Raw genomic sequence first — 26,417 nt, 5'->3', positions numbered from 1 at the left:
TTGCTCTGCAGAACCACTGCACGGTGACTCTGGAGCCCAGACACGGAAGCCAGGGACAGGAGAGCCTGCACGATCCACACATGCACAATTCTCTTTTTATTCCTGTCTGTGGCCAAATCTCTGTGGAATTCATCATTATTTTTCATCTGCCAAGGAACAGAATTAGCAAGCAGGAGGCTTCAAAACTGGGTTCACTAAAGACGTCTTAAAATAACATTTCAGTACTGAAACAAAACAGATTGAAGCTAATGGCCTAAACTCTCTGACTTGTAATACAAAAAGCGGATTCCACAAACATTCCACACCCTGTCACCCCAAAGACAAAAGGTGGCTTGGACAGGTTTTTTCAGAATTCTTCTGCTACCTAAATCTTCTCAGGGGCATGTTAAGCCCCCAGCTACCTTCAGGTGACAACGGGGAATGTAGATTTTGTTTGTGTGATACCAAAGCACCTGGGTGAAAGGTCAAAGGTGAAAGACCCAGGCTGTCACCTGGATGTTTGGTTTCCACATTGCAAAAAATCCGGACATTTCCAAATACCCAGGTGTTCAATAATAAACAGAATAAACATCCAGAAGCTGGATGGAAAGTTTTACTTGGTGCCAATTCCATGAATGCTGTGTCCATGTGAAGGTAAATGCTCCAAAGACTTCCTTCCACTAGTATTCATTACCCAGATCATGGAGAAAGACAGCAATCGTTTTAGCCCCAGTCTTCATAAAGGTGCCCTATGAACTTCTACAATTCAACAGACCAGTTGTCATTCGGATGCACAAAATCTCCCATGCCAGACCCACATTTTTAGCAGGTTCCTGAGGTCTCTGAACCATGCCTTTGCATATGTGTGCACAGACTGAGTTTGTATGTGTCAAGGGCTATAGCACTTAACTGCAGCTTGCAGCTTATCAGCATGCAGATGTGGGGCAAACATCTCATTAATGCTTAAACTCCAAGAAGTTTGCTTTTCAGGAGGTGTCCAGAGAGCAGGGCTGGGTGAACTCTGATCCTCTAAGACCAGTGGCACAAACACTTTCCTCCAGGTAACAATCAGTGAATCTCCCCAGAGGAAGTGAGAAGTAAGTTACAAAAGGCAAGGCTGTTCATAGATGCCTGTTCCCTGAAGGTGCTCAGAAAGGTGCCCTGGGGCCAGACTGGCAGCAGGGCCTCCACTGCCTGTTGAATTTAACTCTTGAAAAATCTCATGACCTTCCTTAAAAAGCTGAACACAGAATCACCATATGACCCAGCAATTCCACTCCCAGGTGTATACCCAAAGGAACAGAAAGCAAGCACTCCAACAGGGCCTGTACACCCATGTTCATGGCTGAATCATTCACAACAGCCAAAGGGTGGAAACATCCCAGGTGTCCAATCAACAGATGAATAAACAAAATGCGGTATATCCATATAACGGCATATCATGCCCCCACAATTAGGAAAGAAGTTTTGATTCTGCAACATGGATGAATCTTGAACACGTTAAAAGAAATAAGCCAGATACAAAAGGACAAATATCCAATGATTCCACTTACATGAGATACTGACAACAGGCAAATTCATAGAGACAGGAAGTGGATTAGAAGTTCCCAGGGCCTGGGGGGAGGAGGAATGCGGAACTAACTGCTTAATGGATACAGAGTTTTTGTTTGGGGTGATGAAAAAGTCTTGAAAGTAAATAAAAATGTTTGTGTTATGTGTATTTTACTACAATAAAAAAAAGACCTCACAGGTCATAGAAGAGGGAAAAACAGCAGCATATCCCAAATTTGACCTCAACCATATACCTAGGACCAATGGATGCGCTTGGGACACCATTACAACCTCCGTGTTTCCCATTCATCGTATCAGTGTTTTTAATAAAACATGGACCCACATGTGAAGAAAGCAAGTTAATAAGAGCATGAACTTTGGAGCAAAACCACCTGAGTCTGAATGGCAGCTCCACTACCCAGGAGCCATGTGACAAACCTCACCTGTAAAGGGGGTAAAAATAACAGCACCCACCTCTTTGGACTGTGCAGGGGATGGAGTAGACAGGAAGCACCGAGCACAGTAAATACCCAGGTAGGCAGTCAATGCATGCTGGTTAACACCGACACACACCTGCCTCCTTGCCACAGACCGATTTAGGATTAAAGCTGAAATGTCTTGGCTGAGAATAAGCTCAACAAAGTATAGTAATAAGTACATTCATAATGATTTTTCCAAATACACATATTTTGGGGTTAAACACAGCATTTAATCAAAAGTCTCTAAAATGACATTTAAGTAACCTAGAAAATATAAATCTAACCCACCTACCCATCAAAGTGACCAGTTTAGTTGTGATGAGAAAATAAGCTTAGTTGCCTTTTCTCAGACCTGAAATATACTTGGTAACAAATAGTCCAAACTTTATAATGCTTCACCCTGCTGAGGGGCTGCATGGAATTCTAGCCCCCTGGATGTCTGAAGCCATGGGCTCCCGTGCCAGTTCCATAGCCAGGTAGTGGGAGTGCTTTATCCTGTGATCTCTCAGTTCTGATGCAGTTAGTAAGTGGCATGAAAGATGGTTCTTAAGAATATTCTTCCCCTCTATGCCTAAGTCATTACCTAGGAATGAGCTGAGAAGGAGGTAGTCTATTAATTATCTCGGTCATCTTCCTGCTTTTCTGCATTAAATTCTAATAACTGCCCAGAGCCCTGTGAAATATCTAGCCCTGTGAAATATCTTTATGATGAAAAATGGCAGATGCTGCATCACGGGTATGCTACTGAATCACAGTTCTTAGAGTTGGAAGGGATCAAACATTCAAGATTATCTATCCAGGCTTCCATTTTTTTTACTGAAGTATCGCTAATATACAATCTTACATTAGTTTCAAGTATACAACACAGTGGTTCGGCAGTTACCCATATTATTAAATCTTCACCCCCCCACTAGTGCAGTTACTACTATCTGTCAACCTAGGAAGATGTCACAGAATCACTGACTGTATTCTCCATGCTGTACTACCATCCCCATTACTGACTTACATTATGATTGAGAATTTTTGTGCCCCTTTATCCTCTGCCTCGGTTTCCCCCAGCCCCTCCCCCATGGTAACCACCAGTCACTTCTCAATGTCTACAAGCCTGCTATTTTGCTCACTGTTTTTTGTTTTTATATTGCACAAATAAGTAAAATCATATGGTTCCAATCTTCTCATTTTGAGGATAGGAGACTTGAAGCACAAAGAGCTTAAACAACCTGCCCGCTGCCAAGACTGATGAAAAGGCCCAGACGTAAGAAACTACAACCCGGAGACCCAGTTGTGCTACAAGTCAACCTGTATCACCATAAAGACATTAATAACATCCAACCAGCCTTTGCACACATACTAAGAAAAACAATAATTTGACAGGATGGCTCAGCGTGAGTTCTTTGATAAGTACTGAACCACAGAATACCAAATAGCTCTATTGGCCATTTTAATTAAATAAGCTTTTAGTCCCATTTCATAATTCTCTTTTACTTTGTTTTGGCTTTCTGTGTTCCCTTCTCCCATCACTAGCCACAGACGCATACCCCTTCCACGCACACTGGAACACAGTGGGTGAGGGCCAAGGTGCCCGACTCACAAACAGGTAGAAAAGAGCCAGGCACTGGAGCTCAGTGCTGGTTTACGGAATGAGATCTACAAAGGGGGAAAAAAAATCACGGAAATAACACACGTTTGTTTGTGGAAACTTTCGGTTCTTGCTTTCTGGAAAAATACATCTTGGAAAGCTTGACACTTCACTTCCTCATTAAATAAAGAGGCAAAGGGATGGGAGTCTGGTGACAGGGACATTTAGATGCCAGGCCCTCCACATGCCAATGAGGTCTCTGCCTGTGGGGGGATGCTGAGGAACAGAAACTGCACAGCGTCCTGCACGGTTCCCTCAGGTCCAGGGTTTGAAGCATAGTTTAAAAGTTTATGGAGGTAACGAGAAAACATTCAAGGGGAAACCCAACGCAGGACTACGCCCCTGACTCTGCCCTGCTAGGCTGAGGACGGCCTGGCTGCTGGGAGCAGCCTGGGGGCGGGGGCAGCGGCCACAGGTGGCTGTCAGCCTCTTTGACCTAGGCCTCAGGACCTGGGGTGAGTCTAGCCACATTTCCCGGGAGCTGAGAGGTCTCTCTATCAAGCCACTCGGACATGAAAGAATTTTCAAGGGTTTCCAGTATTCCCAGAATGAATGCCCAGTGGATCCCCACCGATTCCGATCTGACTACCTTTGCATTTGACTGGGTGACCACCCGCCCCCAGGCCACTCAGCTCACTGCCACAGCCTTTCTTCTCCACAGAGAAAGCCCAGCAGGGCCAGAACTGCACCCTTGTCTCTGCCAGCCAGCATAGCCCCTTCCAGGACTCTCACCTCCTTGCCTTTTTTTTTTTTTTTTAAGCTAGACAATCTTTAGATTTTTGCTCCCCTGCACTCAAATTCCATTTCTCTTTCACTTCAAAAATGACTCAAAACAAAACCACAGAATACTGCGGTCATGCGCGCGTGCAGGCAGGGGTAAGGTTAAAGGCGCTCAGCTGAAGGTTCCACATTCTGCTTTTAGAACATAGGTGCTCTTCATTTAGTGGGATGTTGTCATCAGTAATTAAACCTGAACTGCACCTGTTAAAAATCAAGCAGCATTTTCTCATTAGCCACCCTTAGTCTTCCAGCATATTATAATCACTAACTCAGATTTGCAAAAAAGCTCCTTACCCATAATGATGTTGGTCCTATTTATTTTGAGACAGGAGTTTATGGAGGCTCATCAACTCTTTTTACTTATTTCCAGAGCTGTTTTAAGTGTGGAAATTAGTTAACCACCAGGATTTTGACCACCACTCTTACACTTAATTGTACTGAAAAGAATCACTGGAACTGCATCAATTATGTTTTCAGAGAGTATCTGGTGATTAGAATGACCCCAGGGGCTGTGATTTTAGTGGCTTAACTCTTCCTTTCCAGCCACATCACCCAATGAAATCTTTAGCTAGTCATTGTTTAAGAAAGAATAAAAGCCAATGTCCCAATCTCATAGTACCTGGCCTAAGGGACTGACATAGGAACAAAGAGATGATCCACGTAGTAGCAGGAGTCGGGGAAGACACTGCAGTAGCTGCTTCCACAGCCTCGACGGCACCGGCAGATGCTTTACACGTAAACTGCCCCACATCTGCTCTTAGAAATGTACTCATAGGCCTCCCCCTATTACCCTCTGGGTATGGGCTTCTAGACGTTAACTTTTAAATGTTAAAAGTCAAAATGTTTGCAGAAGAAAACAATCCTCTAAAGATGAGTGACTGTGTACAATATTTCGGAAAAGGGCTCCAGGGCACATGGTGTGGTGCGAAGGTCCGCTTAACCACAGCAGCGATGATATAAAGGCTTGTGTGCATTCTCAAGCGAGGCCAGTGTATTAAAACACAGGTAAGAGGTACACCAACGAACCCCCCAGGCAGCTCACTGGGGACACCAGGAAGTCCCTCCTACCTGGCCTCTAAGGACCTGGGGTCCAAGCTGCAGCATCTTCTATTTGATCCCCATGCCGGTTTCTCAGATGGCTCCCAGGGGTTACCACATCTCCTGACAGTCATGCCCTTAGGTCATCTGTTCCCTTAGCAACTTGTGTAATGACAGAAAACAGCCAAAGTGGGATGTCCCTTCCGTAAGCAGGTTACAAGGGCTGTGACTTCTGTCTTCTTCACACTCTCCCTCTAGCTCTTCCTGTCTGAGGAAATCAGCTGCGCGTGGACAACCCCTCTCCTCAGGACAAGAAACTGAGGGCAGCCTCTGGCCAACCGCCAGGGAGGAACTGAGGCCCTGAGGCCAGCAGCCGGCAAGGAAGTGCATCCTGACGTCAGCCTCAGGAATAGTCTGGAAGCAGATCCTTCACCAGCTCATCCTCCAGAGGAGAAGAATTACCCAACCTTACCTGGAACTTTAATTACAGTCCTGGGAGACACCTTGAGACAAAGGGCCAGCTAAGCCACACCTGGATTCCTGACCTACAGAAACTATGCAATAATAAATGCTGTTTAAAGCTACATCTTGGGGTGGGTTTGTTATGCAGCAATAGGTAACAAATACACCCATTTATGTTCTAAATGCACCAACAAATTTCATAGTAAGGTTCCTTAAGTCCTCCTCATACACTAAATTCTTTGAGGTCTCCCCTCCCGTACTAAATAATACGGAGGTTCCATATCTCTTTCTGAGATACTGTTCCTTCAAACTCAGCCCAGAATCCTTTGCTGATCTTTTATTCTTAGTCTCCTGAAGACCCAAATCACCCCCTCCCTTCACGTCCACCAGACACCATGCTCTTCTGACTTCACCCCTACAGAGTCCAGATGGCCAGCTTTTTTGTCTGCCTTCCCTGCTGGATGAGGAACCCCCTTGAGCTGAGCCACGCTCTGTCCAGCACCCAGGACAGTGCCTGCCACACCGCGTGCTCAATCAGCATCTGCCAAATGGACGAACAAAAGCCTGACACACATACACTGGTATCTTCAGGGAGACGGCCGTCACCTTCAGCCGCTCCGTGAATGATGGGACTACATTCATCACACTCAGTGATGGGCTCTCCAGAATCCCTGCAGATGGAGGACAGAGAGATTGCCTGTGTCGTCCTGGAAGCCATCTCTCTTAAAAAGTAGTATTTCACACTTCTGCCTCTAAGCCAAGTCCATCCACTACTCATACAATCCTGCTCAAACTGGGCAACTGAACTTAACGCTTCTCAAAGTCTGCTCTAGTTTGAATTTTACAGACTATAAAGCATATAGAAAACAGACCCTCAACATTCAACCCTTCTGTTATTAAACTCTCCTCATATAAAGAACAATGCAAATGGGGATTGTCCTTAAAAATTATACACAAGCCTGGGGTAACTTTTTAAAATATCAAACATAGAAATGATCAGTTATGGGAATTACTGATTTTTAAAATATATATACCTTCTGGTTCCTGCTAATGTTGTATACTTAAACAACGAATAAATAAAAATACAAGAAACAGGTATTTTACAAGCTTGAGTCTACCTTATAGCCTCCAATGCGATGCTCCTGCTTAAATTCCTTTCCGTTTTTCAGCCACCTCATAGTTGGTGCTGGACTCCCCCCAGCTGGACAGCGAAACTTGACAGTATTGGCGGCAGGGACAGCGTGCAGCCGCTTCTCCATCTTTTCAGTGTTGGTCCAGTACGGTGCTCCTGTTTTGGAGAACAACATGATAATATATATAGATGGATGGCTTCCACTCCACTAATGGCTTCCATTCCACAACCCCTAACAGGGAAGATCATTTTATTGTGCATGTGAACAATCCGACATTTTCAAAGTCTTTGGGTAATGCGTGCATTAGGAAAAACTTTGCTGAGTCTCGTCCAGATGGCCTAGCAGAAGGTCCCTGGAGATAGAATACTTATTAGTTTATGTCTATTATTAGGGAAAAAAAGTGTTTGAGGCACCTTATCTTCCTTGTTCTTAGTGCCAGAATATAAATTCATGTTGGATCGTGTTTTTAAATGCTACTTTCTACACACAGAGAGAACACATACAACAGTTGAGTCCTCCAAAAAGGTATCCTTTGAGATCCCCACACCTATTAAAGGATCACATATACACACAAACCTGTGCTCAAAAGCCACATCAACTTACCCCCTGGAGCTTCCCTTTCAAGGATAATTAATAGTATACCTTATCATCCTAACAGGATAAAATTATTCAGGGAACCATCAGTAACTTCCCAGCACTTTATATGACCAACCAAGAAGCCATACCACTAACTATCATTTAATTTTTAAGATAGAAAGTTTTTTTTTTTTGGTGGTTGTGAATGCCATATACTTCTACCACCATGTCTAAGCAGATAACTGAATAGGAGGCTACCCATTAAATGTTATGTAAAGTTGAGCCCTCCAAATGGCCCTCTAGGTCGTCATGGATACAAGTGGTTTTTTTAAGCTCAAGAAAGAGGTAACTTTTAATACTCCCTAGTGAGGGGCATTTTTTTCTAACTAAGGACCACAGCCTCCCTCCAGAATACCATGCAATTCTTCATGCCCCCTAATAACAGCTGATGAGCACTACTGACTGGGGGTCACTCCCTGGTCAAATGCAAGCTTTAAAAGCTCTTACACATTTAGCACATTAATGCTGAGAACAATCTGATGAGAAAGGCACTGCTATAATACCCGTTGCTTACAGATGGGGAAACTGAGGCACAAAGCAGTTAAGTAATCTGCCCAGAGCTGCAAAGCTAGGAAGAAGTGCAGCTGTGCACCCAGAATTTGAGGCAAGGCCACTTGATTCCAAGGCCCACTGTCTTCAGCCCTGCTCTCCATGGCTAGTACGACCAGCTTCTCCAAGGCGTCGGTATCCATTCCTTTAGCCGCTTGGCTGTTTAAGACTGGACTGCAGGACAGCCAGCCTGGGCCTAAGGAGTGCTGCCTCCTTCACTACGGCTCAGAACTGCCACTGAGATCTTGTACAGCCATTCAACTTTTCACATGTACATTTCTATCCAAGCGAAAAGGTAACCAAAATCTCTGTATTTCCCTAAAGCAACCATGAACAGGGTGCTGAACATTCCAGAACACTGAAATTCTAGAAGATTGATTCGTAACTGAGCTCACTACTGATGAGATTTATACTGAGAAACAGCACAACTACTTACTCTATAAGCCCCCTTCAGTTAGCCAGCTTTTCACAGCAAAAGTAGGAATCTGGATCATTCCATCCAAAACACCCACCCCTATCTTGAAACCACCCATTGCTCTTGAAAACTGCTCTGAGAGCTGAGCCATTTCTTAACAAGGGCACACTGTATCTTCTTAGCCTTCTGCTTATCTGCCTCAAGGTGGTGGGGCATAGGTGGTGTCTACACAATGCCAAGACAATGCAATTCAGGCAAAGCTGAAGTGGTCGGTCAGTACAGCAGAGAAAGGCCAGAGGAAGTGGGCAGGGACCCAAGTGAGAATGAACGGGGCCATATCCCTTCCACTGAATGCAGCTGCATCTGCAGTGGGTAGGCAACTTGGTAGCCATCTGGCTTTGGGTTTCCGATACCCATCAACACACCGATTCTTTGATGGGCTCACCCCAGAGTACATGAGTCCTACTTATCATGAGACTCACAGGGTCTGGCATATGCTGAAACAATTTCAACAATCTTTCATTTTAAAAGCTTCTACTGAGAAAAAAAATCCATCCACAGCTACAGCCACTAAAAAGAAGCCATTAAGAGCACAAAATAAATAATGAGCTTTGTCGCTACACAAAGACTTTTATAAATTTGACCTAAATGAAAAGCGTACCTCATGCTGTCAGGTGTCTGTACTCATGTCATTTGTTTAAGTAAACACAATAGCCTATTCATATGAATTAGCTCGATATTAATGCAGTAACTCTTTCAGATACCATCAATTATTACAACTGAGCTGATTCCTTAGAATGCCTTTTCTTTTTTACATAACAGAAGTCATCAGCTATGTGCTTACATACCATTAGGCATGATTTTTATGTTCCTTAAAAGTAGGATTTCGTTGAAGGAAGTAGGAGTGTTGTTCTGTTCTTCTCGCTAAGCTAAGCTGCCAGTGAGGCTGCACCCATACAGAGATCACCCGAGACCACGCGGGCCCCTGTGCTCATGGCCTGTGGCAAGATCCCGCTGGCAACCCACACCTTTGTCTTGGCATCTAAGGAATGATTCAAGGACAAGTGTGCAAGAATTTTGCTGGAATTTCTGGCAAGTAGCCACTTCCCTGGGGTGAAATTTCAATCATCAAAACTGCACCTATAAAATCTGCTCGTGCAAAACAGACTCACGGCCATGTGGCAAGGTGTGGGTACCATGCTTCCCACCCAAAGTCTCAGAGATCCAAGGGCACCTTAAAATCTAATCAACAATGTAAAAACAGATCACTTACATGACTATTGCCTGAAATCTGAGTTCACAACATGCTCCTTTCCTGAGCAACTAACTACATCATGACTCAACAGATACAGCCACTGAGCCAAGTTTTCAAGGTTCCATGGGTGGCAGTAATGAGCCACCCCCAATCCTCTGCCCACCGACTCTGCAGTGTGCTAACATGACACAGTCACATCACATACTTCTATAACTAGGCCTTCCTTTACGAAGTCAACACTCACCATATTTTATAACAAGCATGATGCTGGAGGGGGAGGAATTACTTTATTAATTTACAATGGCTCTTCCTGAAATAAACTAGTTTTATGTGGTATAAACCTCTGATGCCATAAAAAAACAATTCATACTAAAACAGGAGTAAACAAATTGACCTGGATGATAATATGGCCCCTTCTGCTCTGACATTCTTGAATCTTCTGAGGAAGCAGGTAGCAAAAGAATGATGCTCTCTTATCAGTCATTAATGCTAACGATGAGGTCAAACAGTAAGTCAGCCAAAATTAAAAAGCAAGTGAAATCCCACCATCAAGGTAGAGCACACCAACTCATTATCATTTTCCACACTGAAACAGTCACTGTACGTTTATGATAATGCTAAGTAAATTTACTTTAATACAGCACAAGCCTCTTCAGATGTGGCTGGTTAAACAGAGATTTATAACCCCCAGAAACTTCCCTGAAGTTTGCTCCACGTAGCCTTTCTTTACCACCTCCATCCCACAGTGAAGATTTATCATTCCTTCTCTGGACCTCTTTGTTATTTATGGGTGTTTCCATCACCAGAGTGTCTCCACTCTGAAATATATTTCTTTCGATGTCTGCTGACCAATACGAGCAAGCACGTGGCCAGCACAGCTTCAGCTGTCTTCGGCAGATGGAGTCGGCACCCACGCGCTTACTGGATGGATGGATGGATGGATGGATGGATGGATGGATGGATGGATGGATGGACAGACCAGATGGATGACTATTAAAAGCTTGAGCAATAAAATGAGATAATTGAACTGACTGTTCTGATAAGGTCCCTCCCGGTTCTAACATTCTCTCCCGGTATCTACATTCTAGGCAGATATTGATTCTGTCAACAAATGGTAGGATTAGAACATTTCTTTTGATTCTACAGCTTAAACTTAATGACAAAACATGGGCTGCGAGGCCTGCCCCTGACGAAAGCCCTTACGTACCCCCCACACATATCCCAATACTGACATCGAAGGCTGATGGTCTCCTCTTTCACTCTGAAATCAAAAAGAGAGAATACAGCCCAGCAGTTTAAAGGAAAAACATGGACTCATATTACCACTGCACCAAAAGAAGCCTCGGTGACCATCTGGCCCAACGGCTGACGTGATCAATGTCACCCAGAAAGGTCAAGTGATCTGATCAAGGTTGCAGGGCCAGAGGCCCGGCTGAGGCTAGACCCAGTCTCCAGCTCCCTGAGCAGTGCTCTTTCAACCACTCCAAGCTGCCCTTTGAACTCTCCCATGGTAATTAAGTCAAAAGTTCACGATTTATGTGAGCTGTGGATGCTGATGACTGCCAACTGTATTTTTATTGATGCAAAAATAAAAAAAAACACAGCCTGTTTCAGCTACTAGATTAAGTCTCACAAACTCCCTAAAGCCCCACTAAGGCCTCTGTCTTAAGTCTATAATTAGGACTTTTAAAAATATCACTAATCAGGACATTTGAATGCTTTGACCCCTGACCAGGGCCAGGGGGTGAGGAGGGCTATGTCTCTGAGAGCTCTACCCACCCTCCTGTCCTTCCTGGAGACTGAAATTCATCTGTTTTCAGTTCTGCATAAATAAGAGAAAACAAATCAAACAAAACACGGAGATAGAAGTGAGTGTGTGACCGTGGCCTAGATAAGGGGCTTTATTTGAGAAATCTCATTAAAAACAACTTGCTGACCAGCAAGGCATCTGATAAGAAATACAAGAAACAACCCAGGCAAGTTACCCACGTATGAAATGGCTCAGTCCACTGGGAATCTGGCTGCCCTGTAGGAGTTCCCAGAATCCGCCTTCAAAAGATAACCCTCTAGTCACTGGTTATGCCGGCTGACCAGAGGGATGGCCAAGAAAGGAGAGAGTTCAGTTCAACCAACCGGTCTTTGAGAGAAAGCACCGAAACCAGCTTATGAGGAGGTTTTCATTACAAAGGCATGTCAAAAAATTTAGAAAACCTCTGTGCTTTTTTTTTTCCAGTTCCTGAAACTTCAACACAACCAAGAAACCAGCACTTACCAACTTAGATTTGATCTCTACCAAATAAAAGTCCCAGTTAGGGCAAAGAAGACTGCAGCTTTTATTATCAGCACATTAATCAATGAAAGGAGTTTGGATTCTCAGGCCAAATACCTTCATTTTCCCTAATCACACGCCCTTTTCCCTGACAGAGAGTATGGGCATCTGCAGATCTCCACAGGAATAAAACCAAAATAGAAAATTACCCTGTCTCTCTCTTCATGCAATAGAAAGAACCAGTTCAGCAGCAGGAATCTTGATACAGCTGTCTCGCTGTCGATTCCCTCTAGTGAAGCAGTCAACCTGAACTTTCTGTCAATCACAGTCTTCATAAAAACAAAGTCTCAAGCTCTTCAGAAACATTCATCACTTAATCACAAGCCTGAGGTAAGAAAATTCACTGGAAATAATGGGCATACATGTCTACTTATCTGCTGCCAGACAATCCATTAAGACACCTAGTACATTTATTGGGAAGACAAGGACTAGTTAAATTATGCTTTCATATGCTAAGGTGTAAACTCTGAGCCTTTCAAAACCCTCAATCTGGACACATTTCAAAAATTAGCATCTGAAATGGCAACTTTCTGTCGGGGGAGAGTCTGTTTCAGTGAAGGGCGTATGTAGTAGCAGCATTACTTCCTGGCAGCCAGGCTTGTAATGACATCACAGGACCGTTCTGCTCAGGGAAACATGGAGTGCTGGTAAGGTGTGAGGTCATCAGCTAGTCAGCTGCTAAAATATGACCTGAGAATGCCCCTGACATCTGTGATGGAAGAACTTGACTTAAAAGGCAGGGGGAAAGTCAGAACAATCAAATCAGCGCATTGCAGGGATTTTTCAAAACACATGCAACAAAATGTTAATAAATGCTGTACTTTAAAAAAGATCTATGGTCAATAAGTTTGGGAAACCCCAGGTAAGGACAAAATTAAACAGATGTTTCACTGCAGAACTTTTCAGAGTTTATACTATGCTAATGGACACTGTAAGTCACAGTATAAGGTATTTTCCAAATTCATTTCAAAATACAACTCAATTTTGGCAGAGAATTATTCTGGACTAGGGTTCCAAGGGATATTCTTTGGGAAACAGAAGCTTATACTCTTAATGTACAGACCAGATCAGACATTGCTGCTTTTAATGAGATCCACATAAGATGTATGTGAGCACTGTAATTCCATGAAATATTCATTCAACATCTAGCATAGTCCATGTCTTACAGAAGCAGTTTACTGGGAAAGGCGGGTCTTAGCCATCACACAAGGCTGCATGTGATACGACACAACAGAACATGTAAACACTCAAAATTTGCTTGGGTAAACTTGGAAATCCTCTACAGAGGAGCCCAATTTTCAGTTGGTCTCATATGATGAGGTAAGAGTTAAGGTCACCTTGAGTACTGCAGAATATTCCAATAAAAGTCAAATCAGACCTTGTGTCATGGCCCAAATTCAACAAGCCTGGCTTAATTTCTGACTGTTAGTTTTGCCATTGTATTTGACCACCATGCTTTTTGTACAGAATCTAAAAAGAGCTCTAGCAGGTGGGTAAGCTTGCCTTCTTAATAGTTAACCATCCAAGTTAGATAAGCAATAACCTACTATACAACAGAGGGAATAAGGTGCAATATAGTTTCCAGCCGTAAGCTGTAAAATAGAAAAAACTTCAGAAAAGCCTAGAAATACCACTGTCAGCAAAGGGCCACTGCAGCATCATTTGTTAGCTTCACTGAAAAGGAACTTTGCAACACACCTCAGTGGCATTTCCAGACAATCAGAAGGCACCAAAGGAATCAATTTGGACACATGGGTGTTTTCCAAGTGGCTGAAAATGCAAAGAATGTGGTGCTTCTACAATTTTCCCTATTAATCAGGTCAGGCATTTGACACTTGAGGTGGCAAGAAATTGTTTTAATGGCAACATCCCATTCCCAGCCTGGCCAATTACCCTGGCCATGGCATTCCTCTGTCCACATGGGCTACAGCTGCTTAATCTCAGCTGCCCCAGGCTGCACCTGTGAATCAGACCAGCCTAATCATACTAACAGATGGCAGAGGCCAAGTAGCCAGCTAAGAACCTGCTATCACTTTAAATCGCGTCTAATGTTTCACAGGCACCAAACAGAGGCAGTTGCCGACAGCAGTGTCTCCCTGGTACAGCTAACACCAGCCTTTAATAACTGCAGAGCACCCACTTTAGGGCTGAGTTGGTGTCATTCGAGAGCTAATTACAAAAATCCTGGCTGCAAGGTGAATTCATTCAGTGAGGGCTGGCACTCATTAAATGGAGCTCTATCACCTGGACCTTCTGCACCGGCACTGGGTAGTCGGCACTAGTGCTCAGGATGAAAACCCAGAGGTCCAGGGCTGGTAATTCTTCTGAACCATCACCAGAGAGAGAGGTTCAGGCCACTCAGCCTACTTGTTATGTAACCTATACCTTCTGGTTACATTTTATTACTCCCATGTATTCATGATAATGTGCCATTACGCATGCTTTGATCACCAGGACAACACCAACTGAGCTGACGGAATCCAATGTTCTAATCAATCGTAATAGCACACCACATGTGGATGCCATGTTAGAGTTGCAACACCAGTGTGAGCGTCCACTCCACCCCCACCATCACCCTGGTGTAGGCAGAGCGGCACTGAGTCAGCGTGCAGAAGGCTTACACCAGGATTGCAGCATTGCCTTTTGCTCATGGAATCATGACCTTCCAATCAATAAAACGGGAATAACTCCTCTCTCCTCCTTATTGAGTTGTTGGGTGCACTAGGCCAGGAGCCAGCTTGGAGCCTGCCCAGAGCAGGACCTTACCATCACTGCCAGGGTCATTCATTTGCCTCCCCTGATGGAGCCAAAGAACTAATAAGAAGTGAGTGATGTCTTCTGGTGTACCAGAGCATTCTTATTATTGAGGAATAATTTTAAGACACCTTGTCAGAAGGTTGGTACTCACCACAGTGGAAGAGACTTTCACCTTATTACCCACCATTTTATGAACAAAATTTCTAACAGTAAATTCCTGTTTGAGACAGATCTGCAAATGTGCATCCCTATGCCAGTCATTCTCACTTTAGTGTTCATCAGAAAAACCCCAGTTTCTAACTCAATGGGTCTGGGATGGGGCCTGATAATTTTCATTTCTAGTAAGTTCTCAGATGATGCTGAAGCCAGTGGTCCAGGCCCCAAGCTTTCTCTTGCCAAAAAGTAAAAACTATGCAAACAAAAATATTTCCCTTTTTGCCTAAGCTGCTAGGAGACTCAGGCACAAATTCAATTGAAATTGGATTTTAAATTATACTTAAGTAAATCTAATTGCTTAAGTGTAAGCAACACATCTTCCCAAGTACCTGACAACATTGATTTTCTCTTCTTCCTTTAAAAAGCCCTGGGCCTATTTTAATAATTAAGTGTCTTTATAATAAATGTATTAAACTGAAATCCTTTTGAGAAGACGTACAAATACAACACCTAAGCAAAGAATGCCAGTGACCAATGTAAAATCACTTTGGGAACATTCCATCTGTGTTGTTGGAAAACACAACCAATGCTATATTTTATCTTCTTTATTGAATGAACCCTCACAAGCATTTTTCTGAGCACTATACAAATGTGAACATAAATATGAACACAACCTTATCAGACATTGTTATTATTCCCATTGTACAGTTGAGGAAACTGAGGCACAGAGGTTAAATGACTTCCCAAGGTCACTCAGCTCAGAAGTGGTGGAGCCAGATTCAAACCCAGTTCCAAAAGGCCATGTTCTTACTCGCCAGCTAAAGGCCTCCCACATATCAGTGCTCAGTGCTGACTGCCTTGAAATAAGTAGGCAGCATTTGGTCCCCTTTTCTATCAAGATCTGCAAAGTAAGACACACTTCCCTTACCTCTGCTCAGCGCGCCATAATAATTATAAGGCCCCTGCTTCTCAGCCCAGCACTACTGACATTTTGGACCAGATCATTCTTTGTTACAGGCTGTCCTGTACACTGTAGGACGTTTATAAGGCAGCCCCCTGGCCTCTACTCTACGCGAAGAGCATCCCTTCACCCTCTGTCAAGACAACCAAATGTTACCGGACGTCCCCGGTGGGGAAGGAGAGACCCACCCTCCCCACCCCCACTGAGACCACTGGTGAACCCTCGCACCATCAGCAGTTAAAAAGAAAATCAAGATGACGTTTGGCCTACTGGTGTTACACCTCTAAATACCGAGAAACCAAAGAGCAATAGAAAGACACGGAAGGAAACATGGTAACTCCTTTCAAACGAGAGTGCCTGGCTGACTGACACGAAAAGAAGGACAAACAGTAGAGAAGGGTGTACAGCAAGACTGGTTTATTCTCAGACTTGAAAGTTAGCAGAGCAGACACAGCAGGGACAGGTGAGGGCCGCAGGACACAGCATCCCGAAGCATCGGCAGGAAGCCGGGGGGAGAGTCGGGCTTCCCACCAGGCTCTCCTCTCTCAGGGACCTTCAGAGCCGCCACTACTTACTCTTGTTGTCACTGTTCTCACTGACAAAATCCTCGGAGCCATCGGTGTCGTCCTCATCATCTCCGGATGAGATGGCGTCTGTATTCAAAAGAATATATATATCCATGGTTGTGGTTTTGCAAAGCAAGAGGCTGTCGTCATCTACAACTTCGCCTTCCGGGAGAGGGAACCCAGACCTAGGAGCCCGCGCATGAAGGCTGAGACCGTGTTTAGTTAAGATGGTTTTAATGGCTTAAATTTTCTCTCCGCGATGACAGTTGGTCTGTATCATGATTCTCAATGTTTTCTGCTCTCACATTATTTAAACATGCTATAAAATTGGATATACTGAAGCGGGATTTCAAGCTTCAGACGGTCTTCAAGTCCCCAACAGATTTACTGATTTTGTACTAACTAAAGACTCTTTCCAAAACAACCTCGGGGCGCTTCGGGTCCCCTTCAAGAAGGGAATTAGTCCCCAGCAAAACTTAGCCCCTGTGTGGCCTTCCATCCACGTACTAACATTCTAAAAACAAAATTTGAAACTCAGCCACAAAGGGGGCCTGTGCGGCACCCCCCTCATCCCCCGCAACTCACTGCATGGAAGAAAAAAATCAAGGATGCTCAAGTTTTAATAAAAGGAATCAGAGATCTTCAGCATCCAAATTTCAGTCCCGTAGTCTAAATGCCAAGGATGCCAGTGGCATGGGGAAAAATAGGTGCCTTACATAAAAGCATGCTGTCTCAGAAGAAAAATGTTGCTTTGCACATGAGAATCCTGTCGTTTTTAGCGCTTATCTCTGGTATTACCAGGTCCCACAGAAGAACTTCAAGAACAGATCAGTAACAAACTATGAAGCTCAGTGCCTGGCATCCAATTAGCAGATCCCACTATGATTTCACTTGTCCCATAAATTTTACCCAGAAAATGGCTACAGAGGAGAGAGAACCGAGGGCTCGCAGGCCAACTCACCTGTGACATTCACCATGAAGTAGACAGTCTCACTGTCTACAGTCCTAGCAGCGGTACAAGCATAGAGGCCGGAGTCTCTAGGCGTGGCACCTTTTATCTGCAAGTATTCCCCAATAAGCACTGTCCTATTGTTGGGCCCCAAGTGTAACCCATCCTTAGTCCAACCGATCGTGGCGGCATCTCTCAACAGGCAGCGCAACTCAAGCGACTCCCCGGGCGCAGCCACATAAACTTCGGGTTGGGAGATTTGGTATTTGGTTGGTGGCTCTGCAGAAAGGTGAGAGAGAGAAGATGGAGACAGATGGGCAGGAGGAAAAGGAGAGAATGACCAACAACAGTCAGTGGAGGCCCCTTTACTCCCAGGAGAGGCAGTTCTTGCTTTGCACGCAGCCCGGGCAGGTGCTCACCTGTCCCCACACCTGGAGGCCAGCAGCCGCCCTCACGCACAGAGCAGACCAAGCAGCCGAACCATCACCCCAAGGAAGCACCCAGCAAAAGCTGCCCCACTTAGTGTCCCTAAACTGTAGGGCTTTAAACACAGATCCAAAACCCAGCATGGAAGAACATTGTACAGGAAAACTCGGAAGTCGATCGCCAATCCAAAGCCTGGCTGCAACTGTTAACACCCGGGAAATCCTATTACTGTGGTGTGTTTTATTGGTAAGGCTGTGTGTTTCACAAATTTTTTCATTCAACAGGATTGCATGGTTGTGTGTCCACACACACACACACACACACACACACACGCACGCACATGCACACACAATCTATCTATGCTAGACTTTGCCCGTTGTCACAAAGCCAAGCTTCTTAAAATGAAATGCCTCAAACTCAAGGGAACTAATGGGTCCTTTTATAAGATTCTCAGGTGAGATCTTCACTTTGCTGGTCAACAGACGTGATTTTGGGCTGGGCCAGCTGTGATAGTTTGTTTTTCTTAAAATGATGAAAGCCTGGTGGCCTTAACACCAAAACCGAAAAGAGTTCAAAATGCCCCAGACAGCCCAAAGGCACTTAAACAGACCCTGAAATGAAGCCACTGGGCACTGCACGCCTGACCCTGTAGGATAAAGCTGGGCCCCCTCCCTGCCTGCCAGCCCCCTCCACACATGCAGGGTCCTCAGGTGTCGGGCCTCTGTCTCTGTGCCCTGTAGGGATCCTCTTCCCTCCCTCGCAACCCTGTTCAATCCAGTCCATCCTCCGAGACCTGTGGTGCCCCCTCCTGGGTGAGAGCGTGCGCTTGCCACCAGTCACCGCTTCTCGTTCATCTGCTCAGGTCTCCAGTTTCTGGGGATGTGCCACATACCTTATGCACACATTCTGTCTCCCAAGGAGACACCAAGATCCTAGACGGAGGGCTTCTTGGGCACCCCTCGCATCCCGAAGCATACACACGGGAGGCGGCCCACTTTGAACATGATCACAGCTCCCAGACTCGCAGAGCAAGATGGGACCGAGGACCTGGCCCACACAACCTGTGAGTGGGGCTGAGCAGCAACTAGGAGCCTGGAAGGGGAGCAGCCAGGGCCACTTGCTGGGACCCATGAAGGTCCACGAATCAATGAGCTTCCCTCCCTCACAGTGAGAACCCTGAAGAGTATCTCAGGCCCTGAAAACACACAACTTCTCAGCTCTGGGCCAGCTCCAAACCCGGCAGGCTCACAGGCAACTGTTATGTCCTTCGCAGTGTGGTCTGGACAAATCTCGACCTCACAGGGAAATAAGTCGCTTCTTGTTTCAGTCCCACTGTTGAAGGGACAGCAAATGCCAAGTGCAGTTGGTTCCAGAAATCCTCACCACCACCACCATCAGCCAATACAGGAGGGCCAGGGCCCCCAGAGGGGCACCTCCCAAGGCACGAACGCCAAGAAGGCCCAGATGGTGGACAGGACGTGAACACAAAGCGATAAGCACAATACAAGGAAGAAACAGAAGTCAAATTTAACAGGGATAAACAGCCTGAACAAGGGGAGAAAACCCCAAATCACAGGCAGGTTCCATTCCAAAGGCTTGTTTTTCCTTCTCTCACAATCATTTATTGAACACCTACTATGGGCCATACTTTATTCTGCATGTTCAGGAAGCAACAGGAAATGATAAAAGCAGCAGCTATGGAGCTGCACAGTGGGTGACTGACAATACAAAACCTACAAAAATATCAAATACGTGAGGCACTCTTAAGCACCAGGAGGAAGAATACAGCAAGTCAGCGGCTCCTACAGGGATGGGGGGGAAAGACTCAGCCTAGAGCAGGAGTTGGCAAACTGCAGTCCCTGGGGCCAAACCCAGCCATCACCCGTTTTTGTAAACAAAGTTTTACTGGCACACAGCCATGCTCGTTCGTTTATGTATTGTCTGGGGCTGCTGCTGTGTTACAATGGCAGAGTTGAGTGGTTGCAGCAGATACCCTATGTCCTACAAAGCCTAGAATATTTACAGTCTTGCCCTTTGCAGAAAATTGCCAACCTCTGATGTATGAGAAGGCTTCATAGAAGGCAGAGAGAAGAGAAGCAGAGAGCAAAGTTCTGTTTCAAAGATGCTGAGAATTTAGTTAGAAGGTCCTGAGGTCTCCAGGTCATGCCTCCTGAGGTCATTGGGCCACATTGCCCAAAGCTGTTTAAGTCCTAATGCAGCTGAATTGAGTGACTAAGAGAAATATTTTGAACTCTGGATCCTGAGTAGAAAGGGGAGAGGAAGAGAAATGTAGGTAAGTGGGGAAGGAAGAAGGAAAGAGAAAGGAATTCATTTGGGCCCCTAACCTCAGAACACATCCCACTTCCAGCATCCTATGGTCCCAAGATCAAAACTGATAGGGCCACAAGGCCACCTGGTCCAAGCCCTTGTGCAGCTGGTAGAAGCAAGGACCAGATGGGGTGGGTCCCATATGACCAACTACTCAGGACTGGAGCAGCACCACAATGTTAGAATGAATTTACAACAGATTAGCCTGGGATCTAAAATAATCAATATTTGTCAGGACCATACTGTATGATCAGCCAATCACCCAGAATGTTATGGAATTGGCTTTCCTCTGGGCCAGAACTGGTCATCAAGAAATTAGTGAGCAGGGAAGCAGCTGGACCTAAGCATCAATGCTTCCCTCCTTTATAGGGAAGCTAACCTGCTTCTATCCTGGCCCTCAAACAGGAGAAGCCACATCCCTAGTTCATGGAGGCAGTGGAATGCTCTAAGGCTGCTTAAAAAAAAAAGGAAGACATTTGCAATTATGGTGCACAAAAATCTCTCTCCCAACACAAGGAGAGTTATGATTTCTTTGTATTTAAAGGAAAGCACTTACTGAGAATCCTTTCCTTCCCCTGAAATAGGTAAGTCACAGTCTCGTTGAAACCAGGGGTGTCTCAGATGTTGGACCAATGCCACCCCAAATGTCACCACCACCTGCTGGCTGCAAAAGGAATATGGTGAAGTGAGGCCTCAAGGGCAGGGACCATGTCTTATTTGGGGCTGGACCGGCAGATGTTTGATAAATGCACGCTGACCTGCAAGGATTCCCACTCTGCTCCTCTCCTGACCACTCTGTCGGCCTCAGGTTCCTCACCTGCTGCAGAGCAAGAATGCCAAACAACACGGTGTTACCGGGAGGATCCGATGAGCCAAACGTAAGAACTTGATCACCCAAACTCCAATTTCCTGGGCCCATGCAGCCACTGTCGCTGTCACTCTTCAAGGCTGAAGATGCTAACCCTGACCTTGAACACCACTACTTTTGGAGGATAGTCAGAGAATATTTGGATTTTTATCTCCATAGATACAAAATGATTTTACTGAAGGGCTCCCATCTCAGTGGACTGGGAAGATGACTTGACAGTCAAAACTGCCACCCAGTTTTCCAAGGATAGTAAAGTAACTCCCCAAGACACGACAATGACGCTCATCCATAAAATCGAGCCTTCCCGCTCTGAGACCTGTGACCGCCAGCGCGGCAAATTCACATGTGCTTCTTCCTCCTGGGTGACCATTTAACAAATGGCTCATCTTGGGGATGCGATATCTTCGGGCAACCCCGGAGAACCTAGCAGTATCGCTGAGGACGTAGGAGGCCTTCCAGTACATCTGTGGGAGGGGGGCGAGTGGGTGAATAAAAGCAATAGAAAAGGGAAAAAGGGGGGAATTTGGGACGAGAGAGAGGCAGGGAGCAGGTATGTGGGGCACAGGGCAGGGAGGGGCGGGTGCTGCCCAACAGCACAGCCCCGCTTGCAGGTTCCTGCATCAGCGACATCTCAGGCCAAGGGGCCAAGAACACGGCGCTCAGCCTGGATCCCAAACAGCTGGCTTGGTGGAGGCAGCTCTGTCCCTGCTCCTCCCCGAGACGTCATCGGGGGCTTTGGTTTCTCCTCCTTGCTGGAATCCTACAGGTGCCTTCCCTGCCCGCTCCCCACAAACGTGCCCCCAAGTGCACTGCCAACATCTCCGTGGCGATATTTCCCTCACTTGTTCTGTGGAAGCCAAGACAACTTGCCCATCCCGTCTGACATCAGCAGTGCCACATCTGCGCCACCCTAGCGGCCTCCCTAACTTTGATCAACTTGGACTTGGCTGCCCTGTAGCTACCACGCTGTGTAGCCTGCTCTGTAAAACATGAGGGCTGACCCAGGGCAAAGCATTCCCAGGAGATCTGTGCAACCCCTTTTAGAGTAATATTAATGCTTCCTGGATTTATTTTTTTCTGATGCTCCGGCATACTTTTAACCACGTGAGCACATAGACCATCATGTCCCTTGTGTGTTCTTGCCAAAACACAATGAAGAAAGGTTCCAGAAGTCACTTTGCTCCACACCAAATGCTCTTTCAGAGGCTTCCACAGACAGACAGAAAATACGTGCCCATGTATTTTTCACAATTAAAATTCAAAAGACGCAAGAAAGCTGGAACAAACACACAAGTGGGACGTTCTTTGTCACTACTACGTTAATTTGCTAAATGACCATGGCAGCAAGTTTACTTTCTGGAGATGCCCAACACACCTGTTCTACTTGCCGCAGCCACACGATGCACGTGAACAGCTCTGCTGTGTAGACACTGAACTGCATCACTTTGAACTTTCTCCCCAGAAGTTCCAAACACTTGAGAAAGTGCCAGCATGCTGTGCTCACACAGCTTCAGTAAACTGACTGCTCTTGATACTAAAAAATGAAAGAGATGGGCACTTCTACAGCTAGTCAGGACTTGAGTGGTATGAGTAACAGCAGTCATCTGCAAACAGTCTGTGTGATTCCTGCTCTGAGCTGCCCCCGCCTCCGCCTCCACCCCTGCCCCCAAAAGACAACTCATTCCAGTAACCTCAGCCGCTAATGGAATTTAGAACTGAGGGGCCTCCAGCTAGGATCAGGAGGAAACTGAGGCAGGGGCTACTTGCCATCAAGACCCTCAGCAGACCAGGGTAGAGGTCATGACCTCTGGGTGTGGCATCCCATAGCTGTCACCAGGTTGCCTGTGTTTACCTCGCGTAAATAAACAAAGGGAAACAAATCCTTGCTGTATATGAGCAACCCCTGAGAGGGGTTAACCTTACAACGTCAGGAAAGGCTGTGCCTTCCGTGATGTCACTGTACATGTCCAGCTGGATTCGTCACCATGTCATCAGTTGGAATGTCCTGAGACAATCGGAGCAGCTCAAGAGAGTGCAGAACAGTAAGTTATTTCAGGTAACACTGTCTGCTGCCAAACCAGCGATAGCACTTCAGACTGTCACTTTTTATAATGTTTGCCTATAAACCTCTCCCGTGTGGTTTTGAAATGGCGCCCAAACGCAAACAGAGACCAGATGGGACACCCATGTCCTGCCCTGTCCAATCCTCGCGTGGAGAAGAGACGAGAGATTTAAACTGTTAAGGATGCAAGTAGCAGTTTATACCAATGGGACAAGTAACTACATCACTTTTAGGCCTTCACATCAAAATTAAGCCTTTTCTGGGTTTTCTTCAGGACAGGGTCTTTTCAGAAGTCAAGATCACCACAGGTAAGGAGCAGGGGATTCAAGGATGCAGGGGGTTGGCCCTGAAGGCACCCCCTGAGGTTTTTGCCCCAGAAGCCAGGGGTGCCCAAGCCCTAAACACATTCCTCCAGAAAAAGGGAAGAAAGGGAGAGAGAGAAATTCAGAAACAGATTCCACTGGGATAGAGGGAGGGAGGAAGATAAGGAAAAGAAAGAGGGTACGAGCGCTGGCAGGGGTGTGAGGCAGGTCCTGGGCCTGGAACGTGGTGGCAGATAAACCTGCACCTCTTGGCACGGCTCAGGGCTCCCACGGGAACTGTCACACACCAGCATCGGGGGCAACAGCAACGAACCGGCCTTGGTTTCCTGGTGTCCTCCCAGACACTCTGCCACCTTGTGCAAGAGGAATAAACATCGCTGCTGTGGGGCTGCCAAGGTCTTGATAAAAAAACACACAGAACGGAGCCTCAGGTGTCACTGCAATGTCGCAGTACACGAAACACATGGCAAGTAAGTGGCAGCTGATCCTGGGTGTCCTGGTTAGCCTCGACTCGCTCTCCTAGGCCCTGCAGCGGCCATGCCGTGGTCCTGGTAAGAATTCTGAACTGGCTGATACCCAATTTCATGTCCCCGGGAATGAAATACAGAACCCCTCATACACACAGCACCCCTGAGTACTTTTTACAAGTTTAAATGGAGGGAGTCTGGACAGACAGGCAGACAGATACCTGGCATTACAGCAAAGCTTTTCAACAGCCCAGGGTCTTTTACAGCATAGGAGCTTCAGAAAAGCAAAGTCCCCTCTGCTCATTTATGGCACAGTTCAGCCTCGTTGGCATCCAAACTTACCAACAGAAAACTATAGAGGTGCTGGGGTCCCTATGATGAAGCCAAAAATGCCCACCCTGCGTGCCCTACCCTGGGGGCTCTGCAGACACACAGACAATGAAGACGGCGGCGACAGAGCTGGCTCCTTCGGCTCAGACACCCTCAAAGCTTCCCCTTTTCAAGAACAGACTTGCAGAAGACAAAAATCCTGACATCAAACAGAGGCCTTATAAGGCATAGGTGCTACTCGTTCTTTAAGAGGCAGGGGGGAGAGACAAATCCTCTGCACAACATAAAGATGAAAGTTGTCTACCTCAAGAAATACTGCCGACATAAAACCGGGGGACAAAGAGAAGTCAAAGCAATGAAACACAGACACGTAAACAGGCTGAAAAGCTGCGGCTTTCTCTCTCCAACCGTCGGGTGCCTTGTAGACACACGTCAGGACTTAAAACTCTCCTTGTCAGTATCACGGGGGCTGTAACAACCACTAATAGCTACCTCTGCCACAGTAGCTCGACTGTTCCAGAAACCCTAGACTGGCTCCCATTCCTCATGATCAGATGGGATAATGGCTAATGTTTCCAATATGGGAACCATTAAAAAGTATATATTTAGGCACACCCCTCATATAATTTAGGTCAATCACAGAGATACATGGTGAACCACTCTCCAAGCTGGAAAAGAAATTACATTGTTTCCCATGAGAAAAGAAAAAATGCAGGAACAGTAAAGTGCCTGAGAATGCCCTTATGTGAGAGGGAGTTGCCATTATCGCCTGATATTTGGACCCGAAGTGGAAATATTCACTCCCTGTTTTGTTGGGATCCCCTCCCCTTTGATCCTAGTGTTTCAGGCTGTTCATTATGGTGTCCTCCAGAAGAGAGGTGCCCAGAAGGGAAGGCTGTCTCCCTGTCACAATACTTGCATCAAACTTGTATTCAAGAGGGCAGAATTCCCCCTGGACCAATCAGGATGCCATCTGCATAGAATCCCTCGATACTGGCAGCTCTGCCTGAGTAAGAACTTCAAAATTGAGCCCTTTGTTCAAAAAACATTCCCAAAAAGATAGGCCATTGGATTATCCAGCGCCCAGGAAGCAGAAACCAGCACCACAAGTTATGTAAAAGCAGCCCGCACCCCCCGGATGGACGGACAATGAGAAGCCTACGTGCTCGGCTGCCTGGTCACCCAGGCCCCGAGCCTCCTGCCTTCTGGACACCTGCTTACCAGACATGCAGGTGGAAACTAGGGCTTCTCAAAGTCTTCAGGGCTTCCTAGGGAGTACTGTTCTAGGGAAAACCATGTCATCTAAAATCTGGCCATGCCAATGACCGTGGCCACTGGAAAATGTCATTCTCAGGGGGAAGGTTTTGTACTCCCTGTGTCACCAAGCAGGAAGGGAACTGGGGGCTCAGAGGCCTCACGAGGAGGTAAAGGATGAATGGGCTTTGCCTGACCTTTGTCAACACAGTCTTTAAGGTCAAGAGTGGCCCTGCAGAGGTGTCGGCTATAAAATGAACACACATCATCTCCAGTTCTGAAAACCTAATCCTCTGCCCCAAAAATGTTTTCTTCCCCTGAGTCCTGATGACAGCACTCGGCCCCGAGGCAGCCTCTTCACTGGGGTAGGTGGTAAGCCCTCATTCTAATCAGATGCTCCTTCCATTCCCAGACCTGACCCCTGAGCACGTCATTGTACCTTAGCATGAAAGCTCCGGCCTCACCTCTATCCCCTCCCTGGGGACTCTTCAGAAAAGGCCAGGACAGGCTGGGGATGTTAAAGGAACAGTTAGAATGAATCTGAGTCCCAACTCGGCCACTACAAACTGTGTGACCTGGGACACGCCCCTAGGCTTCTCTACTCACTGCATGTTCTTTACCCACAAACCAGGAACAGAAACAAACAAGAGCAGCACAGAAAGCCACCATCAGGACGCCCGGGACTTGGTAAGAACTCAAATGCATCAGCCATCAGGAACTACTGT

The 26,417-nt window shown here is 46.1% G+C and overlaps 1 protein-coding gene across 14 annotated transcripts in view; it reads right to left on the bottom strand.

Moving 5' to 3' along the window:
• FGFR2 (fibroblast growth factor receptor 2) overlaps positions 1–26,417 on the bottom strand; it is a 102,932-nt gene that overhangs the window by 57,926 nt on the left and 18,589 nt on the right. For 8 of the 14 annotated variants that reach the window (XM_037011119.2, XM_037011120.2, XM_037011122.2 and 5 more), the window contains exons 3-5: positions 17,647–17,913; positions 16,695–16,772; positions 7,047–7,216 (exon numbers count right to left, since the gene is read on the bottom strand). In XM_037011119.2, the coding sequence (XP_036867014.1) occupies positions 7,047–7,216; positions 16,695–16,772; positions 17,647–17,913 (515 nt within the window). The remainder of the gene's footprint in view (positions 1–7,046; positions 7,217–16,694; positions 16,773–17,646; positions 17,914–26,417) is intronic. The other 6 variants (XM_037011125.2, XM_037011127.2, XM_073240300.1 and 3 more) reach the window with 2 other exon arrangements.

Source organism: Manis javanica, chromosome 7 (assembly GCF_040802235.1).
Source record: "Manis javanica isolate MJ-LG chromosome 7, MJ_LKY, whole genome shotgun sequence".
Lineage (NCBI taxonomy): Eukaryota > Metazoa > Chordata > Mammalia > Pholidota > Manidae > Manis > Manis javanica.
This window is presented reverse-complemented; position numbering and strand designations above follow the sequence as displayed.